Source organism: Nilaparvata lugens, unplaced genomic scaffold, assembly GCF_014356525.2.
Source record: "Nilaparvata lugens isolate BPH unplaced genomic scaffold, ASM1435652v1 scaffold7006, whole genome shotgun sequence".
In the NCBI taxonomy this organism is placed as follows: domain Eukaryota; kingdom Metazoa; phylum Arthropoda; class Insecta; order Hemiptera; family Delphacidae; genus Nilaparvata; species Nilaparvata lugens.
In genome coordinates, this window is record NW_024092755.1 from 2973 (window position 1) to 15298 (window position 12326).

At 31.9% G+C, this 12326-nt stretch overlaps 1 protein-coding gene across 1 annotated transcript; it reads left to right on the forward strand.

The window, feature by feature from the left end:
• Positions 1 to 1513: 1513 nt before the first annotated feature.
• On the forward strand, positions 1514 to 11724 carry LOC120356529 (pyridine nucleotide-disulfide oxidoreductase domain-containing protein 2-like; the record flags this gene model as incomplete). Its single annotated transcript, XM_039445467.1, has 4 exons — positions 1514 to 1663; positions 2502 to 2670; positions 5229 to 5370; positions 11618 to 11724. Coding segments are annotated over exons 1-4 (518 nt in total), but the record flags the coding sequence as incomplete, so codon positions are not given.
• Between the last annotated feature and the right edge of the window lie 602 nt (positions 11725 to 12326).

Sequence of the window (12326 nt, forward strand, 5' to 3'; positions counted from 1 at the left end):
TACAATTATATAGGCGTCAGTGGCCTTAGTGAATTGAATGTCAAGATAGACATTAATAAAACAATAAGTAGGCGTCGGTAGCCTCAGTGAATTGAATGTCAAGATAGACATTAATAAATCAATTAGTAGGCGTCAGTGGCCTCAGAAAATCACTTGTAAAGCCAAGGGTAGCTGTCAAATCCAATGAATTAATAGGCGTCGGTGGCCTTAGTGAATTGAATGTCAAGATAGACATTAATAAAACAATAATGATGCATACGTAAATGACAATTGAAAAGAACGATTTACATAACCTGAATAAAATTTTGAAGAGGAGATGCGGCCAGGCAGACAGGCAATGTCTCCGCAATACCAACAGGAACAGGACATCAGCAAGCGATGAAGTGATCTGGCCATGCGATGACAAGCATGGAAGCGTCCACTACAGCAGGCGAATCCCCCAATGGAAAAGCAGGCTGGAGCAAGTAGAATTCCAAACGAATAATCCGATCTTCAAATTGTGGAATTTTTGGATTGATTTCCAAACGGTAGAGATGATGCACTTGAAAGTTTGAGGTTCACGAGGTGAAGCCAATTGTAGAAAAATGGCAACTGAAGCCTACACAAGGTTGTAATTTTTGACAAAGTTTATCAAAGCAATAAGCAAGCAATCGATGAATAATTTAATCACAATTGAAGAATAGAATAAATGAATTAATTTGAAGAATAATTCACACTTTAAAAAGGTTCTGTAGATCAAATGAATAGCGATGAAACGCTCACACGAGGTTGCAATTTTTGACAAAGTTTATCAAAGTTTAACAGAGTAACTGAGTGAAGAACTCGATGAATAATTGAATCACACTTGAAGAATAGAACAAACGAATTAATTTGAAGAATAATTCACACTTTAAAAAGGTTCTGTAGGTCCGATGAATTCAGATGAAAAGTTTAGACCGGGCGTGAGATGCATACCCGACGACCTCCATGAAAAGACAAACAGCAAAAGGCAAAGACGCTAGTAACAAAAAGGGAAGGCGGAAATGTCAGCCATGTATGTGAAACGTCCACAAACGTTTGGTGAAAAAGTGGCAAATATCTAAAAGGTAAGATGCCTAAAGACAAGATTAAATTCCAAAAAATTGAATAGCACAAATATTAAAATTGCAACGGCAAACAATCCGACGAAAAAGGTACGAATAGAAGAATAGAAAACCAGCTGACTAGAGCAGTGGCAAAGAACCGCGACTGTGACGTCACTGGTCAGCGCAGACGCACAAAAGACACAGCGCGCAGACAGACAGACATGATGACGACATGATGTCTATGTAGTAGCGGAACGAATAACAAGTGGAACCGTTCCAATAGATGCTTTGTCAGATTTTACACATATTTATCAACCTACAAATAAATAAAATTTGACAAGCAAAATAGCTAGGAGTTGAATAATTATTTTTTTTTCTATAAGAAATTGAATTTTATCGTGAATTAATAAATGTTGAATGATTATTGCTCCTTTAATTCTAGAATTTTTTGCACTACGAACGATTATTGTTCAAATTGGTGAAATCAATAAGTCCTTTAATGGATCTCTCAACACATACATTAATGGAGGAGTTTTTCAACAGAAACGCTTTTCGGAAAATTCTCAACCTCTTTACAAACAAGGACCTCAGGAATGCTGGTAAATTGTTTAAATTATTATCATAGGCCTACCTATTTCTGCCTTTTACAGAATTTTTTATAAGTAAATTAATTTGAAAATGTAATACGTTATTGAAGTTATTGATGTTAGAAAATTGACGAATAATTTACCTGATTACGTTCAGAATGTTTCAGGATTTAATAACGAATGAGTTCAATATTGAATACTATTAAAACCAGTATTCAGACAGTTTTGTCATTGATCATCCGCTCTAATGGAACTGCACCATATTCAGTACAGTACGTGTGCAAATAAGTATACATCACTAAAGTGTTCTACCAAATTACCGAATTCAATAACCTTGTACTCCAATAATATATTATTATTAAACTGAAAATGTTATATTTCCATTGTACTATTATAATGTTACATTTTCACCTTGTACTCCAATAATATTATTATTAAACTGAAAATGTTATATTTCCATAGTTTCTATCGTTGAGAAGAAGATGATTGGTTTGATTCAGGTGCAAATTATTTCCCAAATGATTAATATTGATTATAACCCAATGCTGGGTTGCACCAACCTCAATCAGCCTATCATAATGATCATATTGTGCTGATCCCGGATTACAGAATTGCCAAGTGAAAATTGAAATTATAATCAGTGTCTACATTACATGCTATACGCATACATTACTATTTCACCTTGGTAGAAGGCAATTCACTCAAATTTTACAGCCCAATGCATGCATGTTTGATCGAATCAATTTTTTGTATGCTCAAAATATGTTTTAAATACGCTTTTGATCTTCATTGGAATGCTTGTTCAGCACATATAATGTATATTACATTTTTAATTTTGCCTACCTCACAGCTTTGGCGCTATCGACAATGAGAAGTGAAACCAGAGACTTGTACATTTTCCTGACGACATCAATATCATCAATATTGGACGAGTGGTTCGAGTCAGAGCCCCTCAAGGCGACTCTAGCCACTGATGCGCTCATTGGTACAATGGCTGATTGCAATTCCTTATGCACGGGGTGAGAAAAATTGAAAAATATCAATAAAGCCCCGTTTCTATTACCACAGATTCAGTGCTGCAACATGACTAGAGATCGATTGACGGGAACTTGTATAATAATGGAAACAGTCAGCAACTCGGCAGTTCCTTGCGCCAGCCCAATGTGCCGCACAAAGTGTTGTTGATTCGTACCTGTATTTAGTAATTGATTACCCATTGAGTACTCATCTCCTTTCCTCTCAATTCCAACTTCCTTATAAATATATGAAGATTCTGTTTTCAGATTTGGATCCAGCACTCCAGAAACTATAGGCTTAAGTCAGATTTCCGAAAATACTCAAACATAAGTGAGTTTGGTCACTTTTATTTATATTTTTATAGTGCTCAAGGTCTCACGTTAGCGTCTACGTTGTCATTGCACCCACTTTCATGCAGTTTGCGCCGAAATGGAAACAACAGACGACGAATTGTAAAAATCGTTCAAGAAGCTAGCACAGGTCGTCGTAACTAGGCTTGAATAAGATCAAAAGTAGGCTACGGTATATCATTTGAAAGAACTAAAATGCAATCTAGGCCCATTATAAATGTATTCTGATTTCTATGTTGATAAAGTTTTTAATCAGAAATATATTATTTTTAATTTTCAATCAACTTGACTTTTTTAACTTTGAATTATCATTAAATAATAATAATTTATGTATTTTGAAATTATTCTCTAGAAACCTTTGAAAAAATGTTTTTCCATAATATTTGTTGAAATATCAGGCTCAAGTTCAGATAGATAATTAGTAGCTATTTGAGCAGAACGATATACTATGCTAATACAAATGTGTACCGTACATAATAATAAATGACCTATGTTCTCCAACTCACAGCACCAATATACTAATTCCAAAAACTCCATTCAAACGCATCAGGAAGATTTCATATTATGGTATGAAATCTATATCTACTTTCAATATATAATAACCTACCACATAAAAACCATTTTATTTTAAAAATTTACCAAATTATTAAAACCATTTTGAATAAACCGAGATTATACCCCACTCATTTAATTTTCCAGGAATTTTATGTATTTACAGTTAGACAACTCTACGTTAAAACTTTACTTAAATTTATTAAAAAATAAAAGCAAATTTCCTAAATTAAATAACATGTCTACAACTTCAGACCAAATATAATAGAAAAATTCCAAACCATTTTGAATAAACCGAGATTATACCCCACTCATTTAATTTTCCAGGAATTTTATGTATTTACAGTTAGACAACTCTACGTTAAAACTTTACTTAAATTTATTAAAAAATAAAAGCAAATTTCCTAAATTAAATAGACATGTCTACAACTTCAGACCAAATATAATAGAAAAATTCCAAACCATTTTGAATAAACCGAGATTATACCCCACTCATTTAATTTTCCAGGAATTTTATGTATTTACAGTTAGACAACTCTACGTTAAAACTTTACTTAAATTATTAAAAAATAAAAGCAAATTTCCTAAATTAAATAGACATGTCTACAACTTCAGACCAAAATAATAGAAAAATTCCAAACCATTTTGAATAAACCGAGATTATACCCCACTCATTTAATTTTCCAGGAATTTTATGTATTTACAGTTAGACAACTCTACGTTAAAACTTTACTTAAATTTATTAAAAAATAAAAGCAAATTTCCTAAATTAAATAAACATGTCTACAACTTCAGACCAAATATAATAGAAAAATTCCAAACCATTTTGAATAAACCGAGATTATACCCCACTCATTTAATTTTCCAGGAATTTTATGTATTTACAGTTAGACAACTCTACGTTAAAACTTTACTTAAATTATTAAAAAATAAAAGCAAATTTCCTAAATTAAATAAACATGTCTACAACTTCAGACCAAATATAATAGAAAAATTCCAAATTTATCCTACAAAGTTAACTTTTATTAGAAGACGATTGATTTACACAAGCAGCAAATTAATAAATGCAATACCTTTTGATTTAAATGATAAAATATCAAAGAAGAGCATAACGGAATGGATTAAAGGTGAATATTTCTTCACTTTGAACCTAGCATTGTGATTTGTTTTTTTTCTGTTTCAGTTTTCAGTTTGGTATTTCTCTGAATTCTGACCTTTTATAAATTATCAATATAGGAGTGAATTATTCTACTTTGGATCACATTTTTAGAGTATATTGATTTAAAGTATATTTTGTGTCTACTTTTGTTATAAAGCTTTTCGTTTCAATTTCTAGTTATTTTAAGGATTTTTTAAGCAACTCTCACCAGCGGGCAAAGATTTTTCTTTTTGCTGGTGATGCCTAGAAATTTTATAATTGGTTTTTTCTGCTCTCATGTATATGCATGTATGTGTAATATTGTATTATGAACATTTTATTTTCATTTTTGCTCGTGTATGTATGTGTATGAGTAAATTATTGTTTGTTTTCTTTTTGGCAATAAATGAATTTGAATTTGAGAAAAAGGCCTAATTATCTTGTCTTCTGTTGTCTGAAGTTCATTTTGCTCAAGTCCTTTATTGAAACTATTGAATGAAATTTATGTTTCTACAAATAGTTACGGTCTGCTTCACCACATGATGGGTAACATTGATGGACGTCTAGGAGCATGGGCCTATCCTGAGGGAGGAATGGGTGCAGTCACTCAATCTATTGCCAAATCAGCAATTTCCAGTGGAGCTGAAATTTATGTCAATAAGGTAGGCCCTATTAATTTATCACTTCATCTATTTCATGTTATTTTGTCATTAACCTCAAATTCAATCACCAAGAATTATTATTATTTAGAACTTAATATATTTATCTTATATAAATTCTTATTAAAAGTTGTCTTAATAATATGTAGACAATATACACCATACCAGAGAGTACTTATAGTAATATTACTTATAAATAAGTAAATAATACTTATAAATATTACTTATATTTTCTGTGATTATATACCTATATTTATATTGAATTGGGCAGGTACAGTACTGTGTGTTTTATAAGGTACAATTGAAAATACGAAAGTTTTTGTTCAGTAAATAGTGATAAAGTTAATATTATGTGAATATATACCCTAGTAAAAATACTCCAAGCTATTGTCACATAATCATATTTTTATTTATAAAATAGCAAGGAAATAAATCTGCTTAAGTATGATAAATGTGTAACAAACAGAAGTGGTTTCTCGTTAATGAATAAATTCAACCTCAGTAATCAAATATCTATAGATAAATCAAATAATATACAGCGCATTCATTATTTCGCGCACATCAAAATAAACTTGTCTGCAAAAAGTGGGGCTTTTATATACACGGTGTGTGGCTACCACAAGAAAGCAATCAGAGTTAGTTCATTTTAAGGATAGTATACAGTATAAAGGATAGTATAAAGATGATAACATTTTAAAGGATAGTTGACCGAGCGAAGTGAGGTCTAAGATTCAAGTACCTAGATGGTTTTGCATTTCTCTTTATATTTATGATCCGCATTTACGGCAAAACGCAGCAATAGGTAGATTTTCATGAAATTTGACATGTATGTTCCTTTTTGAATTTCGCGTCGACGTATATATAGGGTTTTTTTAATCTTGCATTTTGAAGATAATACAAAAGGAAAAGGAGTCTCCTTTTAACGCCAATATTACCGTAAAAATCAGACTATAGAATTAATCATCAGCTGTCGAGTGAATTATTAATTGCATGTAATAGCGTATGCAATTAATATATCAATGTAACTTGGTAAAAAATCACCTGCTGTGTTATTGCATGCCTCATTAAATGTAATTTTTATGCACTATTAAATAAACTATTGATCGCATGCAATAAATCACTAAAATAACATAGTATTGTCTCTCGATCTTTCTCTGCTTTGAACTCGGGCTGACCTGTTACCAGTATGTCTTGAAGGAGATTAGCTTCTGATGTTAGCATTTTTGATACACAAACCCCAACACAACATCCAAGATATTTGAAGCTTTGTACACGCTCCACCAACTTACCAGCAATCCTCACTGTTCTCTGCTAACCACACGTTCTCTGCTAACAACCATGAACTTTGTTTTGCGTACATTCATACACAATCCATACTTATTGCTGGCTGTATTGACATGGTTCAACAGCAGTTGAAGATCGTCTGCACTTCCAGCCATGAGAAATGGAGTTTCGACAAGGAGGTAATTAAAGAGCAGTAGGATTGAACAGGCAGGGGCAGCATTTTTCAGAATGAGAGGGGTATTATGCAATCGAAACCTTGTTCTCAAGACTAGAATTCGTTTGTTGAAGTGCTACATCATTCCAGTGTTGATGTATGGGCATGAGGGATGGACATTAACGAAGGCATTGTAGGGAAAGCTGCAGGCGTTTGAACTGTGATTGTATCGACGCATTCTTCGTATTTCATGGACAGAAAGGGTGAGGAATTCTGAGGTATATTAGAACGAATTGAGACGACAGTGGAGGTTGTTTACTGTATTAAGAGTCAGAAGCTTCAGTATGTTGGACATGTGATGCGCAATGAAAAGTACAGATTCCTGCAGTTGATCATGGAGGGTAAGATTGAAGGAAGACGCTGGCCTGGAAGAAGGAAAACATCGTGGTTAAAGAACCTGAGAGAGTGGTTCAACATTGACTTAAAATCTCTGTTCCAAGCTGCAATCAATAGAATCAAGATTGCATTGATGATCGCCAATCTCCTTCGCGGAGCCGGCATATAGAAGAAAAAGAAGAACCCAACAACCATTAGCCGTTTCACACCGATATTTCTCCGACACGACATACAGACAAGATTTACTCTGATGGACAGTATAAGAGGAGGCTGTGGTTTATAACTGCACGAGGTCTACTGTTCACAAAACTACTAGTATAAAAAGGATTATATGCTGAAAATGTTGATGTCACTCACGTAGTTATATGTAGTGTTGATGGTTAATTTGCTAATGTTAGGCATTTTTACATTTAACCGCATGTTAAGCCGGGCCGAGAGGTCGGAGCATGACGTCACACTATAGCCGGCTGCGTTCTCCACGCGTCTTATGGGATCAAGGCAACCTGCTATATACTATCTTCAAGTTTATTCAAAGTATAAGGCCTATTTATCAAACCCTCTAGAGATAACCCCACAGGAAAAAATCTGGAGGCGTTGAATACTGGTAGAATTCTATTCAAGAAGGAACACTCGTTATTCTTGTAAAAACAACATGATTACATTATGTAACACAAAACAAAACTGCAGACCTGTTGTAACCTGTACACATTAAATAACTTCACATATTGTTTATACGAAAGTAATGCGTTCTTGCGGTGACCACACACCAATTAAAAAAAACCCACTTTCACAAACCATGTTTATTTTTATGTGCGCGACATAATGAACACTCTGTATCATTGTCCTTTGAATAAGATTAAATCAAACTTACTTATTCGATATTTCTTCACGGGATCGCTCATTTGGATAGGTGATAGAGTTTATCGTATGTATTTGTAACAACTAGGTATTTTCATTTGAAAGAGATGAGAAAACATATAGCAAAATTGAGAATTATTGGAAAAATAAAAAATATTCTTCCTATCCCAGTAATTAACGTACCGGTAGATCGGGATACATAATACCTTACACAATATTAAAATTGATTTGTAGATTCTGTATTGAAAAATTTAAATATTCAAAGGGAACTCACCCATGGTATGGTACCACAATAACATTACTATCTTCAATCAAATGAATTTTATTGAGAGCTCTGATTGAAGAATCACTTATTCAGAGCTCGAGAGCCGTGCAACAGCCACTTTTTATGAGAAAACAATGCATAGACTATACTGAGTACCCTAAGCCATCATCACCTCTACCAACATCTTGTGATATTAGTATGTGAGCTTAATATGATATTAGTAGATGTTGTCTAAGCCGTACCGGTATATCATGGCCTGTAAGTTATACAGCCTTATTGTTCATGCTTATATCATGCCTGTTAATTTGAATGCTCAATTATTTCGTGGGCGTACAAGGAAAATGCACTAACTTCAATTTTTCCAAACTTTTATTTTTTATTAGTTTTTAATTAACTCTATAAACTATGAATGTTGAATATTTAATTATCAAACAAATGAAGAATATTAAATTTCTTGCAGTATGAAAATAAGTTTTTAATTAATTCTATAAACTATGAATGTTAAATATTTAATTATCAAACAAATGAAGAATATTAAATTTCTTGCAGTATGAAATTATGTTGTAAAAATCACTTTAAGGAAATTATGATTGATGTTAGAAAGTAGAAATTGAGTGGAAAAATTTACTTTTATGGACTTAGTGGATTTTCCTTTTATGCCCACGATTTGTTTTATTGGCCGTCCTTCCGATGTCCAGCCTCGTCTATAGCTTGCAAAGATTTTTGGGGTTGGACTGGCGCCGTGAAATTTATCTCACTTATCGATGAATATCTCCTGACTTTATTTTTGACGCGGCCAGACTTGGAGCGTGAGAAACGACGCTCTGTGTTGTAGATTTCGCACGTGTCAGCAGTTTGTTTACTGACGCTGTTCTGTGTGGTTCTGTCATCAGGCTCAAATCGTCTGTTGTTAGCGAACATCATCTTCAATCTACTCAGTACACTCTCGGACTCGGCCATTTTGAATTGATGTTTATAGGTTTGGTTCTTCTGGAAAAAATAATAGGGTAACAAAATTATGTTTCACCTTATCCTATCCACCTTGATTATACTCTGTCAATGAATCAAATCCAAACAGTAATTTTGCTGCTCTATTGGTTAGCCACTAGAATAATCACCGCAATCAATTTTAAATATTTTGAATCAACTTTTGTTTTGAGAGAATACGTTGATGTTGTCAATACCACTAAAGTGGAGAAAATACCGCAAACTCTCCTCCCATACAATCAAACTTTTGTTTTGGTAAAAACTTTGAGTTATTTGTCCAGTATAAGGTTTACAGTGACTTTTATTATTTTTGTAAACGAATTCTATTACAGAAGGAGAATTATATTATTATCTATCATTATAATAACTTATTTATTGAAAGATATTCAATTATTTTTCATACATAAAATTGTAGCAAGAGCAGGTGTTTCATGAAATAGGAATGATGAATAAATAAATGAGTAATCAGAGATAAAAATATTGATTAAATTAGTAGCCTGAATTAGTAGTATTCCATTCTAATCTCCCAAACTGTTATTGGCCTACTGGTCTATAAAAAATTTAATTTTTTATTTTATTAATTTTTTCAACTTCAAAACATGATTATTTGATTATACAGTTTGTTAAAAAAAAATTAATATCAATATGAACATTTTTCTCTACACTTGATTGTCATAATAATGATAAAAAACTTCAAATATAGCAGGACTCGGAATACTTATTATAATAATAATAATAATACAATTATTAAGACTGACAAGTTCCGTTCAATCTAATAGAATCTATAAGGATTAAGTAATTAAAATTTTGTTAGTATCTGTGGTGTAAACGCAGCTTAATAGGGCTGTTCCTAATAACTGATACTCTTTGGTGTAAACGCAGCTTAATAGGGCTGTTCCCAATAACTGATACTACTTTAGAATTGAGTACCACAATGTAGTGAAATTAGACAACATACCTTGTAATCAATGATGAGAAAAAAATCCAGTCAGTACAATATTATTATCAATACATTTATTATTGTGCTATTGTAGAAATCAACAATCTTGGGTTATCTAAACCAACTTTATTTTGTGTAATTAGAAACTCACTTCAATAAACAATTAAACTATTTCACTATCTAAAGAGAATTTCATTTTTTTAAAATAACTTCCAAACATGGTAGTGTTTCTTTATAGTCTATTTTGTTTCAAAAATCCAATCCAACAACATACTATATCAACGTTTTGTTGAATTATATTGTGAAGTGAATTGAAGCCGTTCTGGTGAATGAAAAACACAACATGCAGAGTAATAAAAAGTGCAAGTTTGGGTTTCTCTCAGAGACCTCTTCTATCAGTCGGATTTAGTTTATCTTATCTGCTACAATTTTATAAAAAAATATCACTTGAAACTGCAAGCACTTGAAGTGTTTGGGACAAGAGACCTGATTGTTTATTATTCTGCTAATAATATGTGTAGCTTTTCTAATCTTACATAAAAAAATTGCTTTATTACATTAATCTCAAACAAGGTAAATACGGTAACAGAGCAAAATTAAATTTGCAATAAGAAATATTGCATCACTCACGTATAAAATTTTGTAATATTTAATTTCCAGTACCGGTATGTGCAATGTTTTAATTTCAAGGGATATGTATTTTGTATTCTTTGCTATTTAAAATACTAGAATAAAAACAAATAAAAAACAATGTTTGTCTTGATAGTTATTAGAAACGAAATGTAGATTGAAATAATTATAGTACCGGTAAATATCAAAAAACTTTGTTCATCCTTTTATTTAAATCCTTCTTCAACTGGAGTTTGATTGCATTGCACAGAATAAACAAATTAATTCTAGAAAATAATGGAAGGGTACCGGTACTAATAATTATTGGAATAAAAACTATCAAGTAGCCCTATAATTAATAAGGATAAATAATTTTTTAACGATATTATTGATTTGATGGATCTGTTTTATTGAAATTTTCTGTTCATTAGGAATAATTTCTAGTCATTTCAGTCAGTAACGGTATGGATATCTACCAGAAATCACCTTCACTAATATACAGAAAATGTTTTGGACAGTATTTTATAAGCTATTTGAGTCGTTTGTTGTCTGTTGTCAATTTTGGTCACTAAACGAAAGTCTACAATTCATTAAAAAGTTTCAAAGGATTTTAATATATTTTTATATGATATATATTTTATATTATACATTATATAATTTATAAATATATATTAATTTATTATATATTTATATAAAATAATATATTATTACAAATTATATAAAAATAGGTAACCTTTGATGTTTTTATTTTTTTCAGTGCGTGAAAAGCATAGTACTGGATGGCAGCAAACATGTTAATCTGTTGAGACCAGCGATGGACTCGAAATCGAGACCAAGCTGTTGCTTTCCAATGCGACTCCTCTGGTGACCGTCAATCTTCTCCCTGAAAATGCTCTCACCAACCAATACAAACGCACAATTCAACGCATCGATTACACTTCACCTGTCACAAAAATAAATGGTGAGAAGGATAGTTGAATTGGATAAATTAAAAAGAACAGTAAATAATAACTTGCTTTTCAAAATAAGTAGGTTTTGTGGTTTCCCTTCTAGAGACAGATGAGCATTTAAAAAAATAAAAGATAAGTAACTAACTTTGATAAATTGGATGAACAGTGGTTTATTTTTACTTTCCTTGCCCTATTACCATAGGTAAGGAAAGTATTGCTTTCCGAAAAAAATTAAGGTACCCCAATTTCTAAATTTCTATACGTTTCAAAATCCAAAAAAGTGGTTTTTGGGTATTGGTATGTATGTGTGTGTGTGTGTGTGTGTCCCTGCAACTTGCAAGTCGTCATTGGTCGCTTCATTGTCCAATGCTGGGTGATAAAACTTCTTATTTTATACTCTTTTCTAACCTTGTATTCTGCAGGCTGAAACCTATTTATTTTTAAATTTCTATTGGTATTTCTAAATTGAAAATTTTTCAATTTAAATAAATTCAAAATTTTTCAATTTAGGAATAT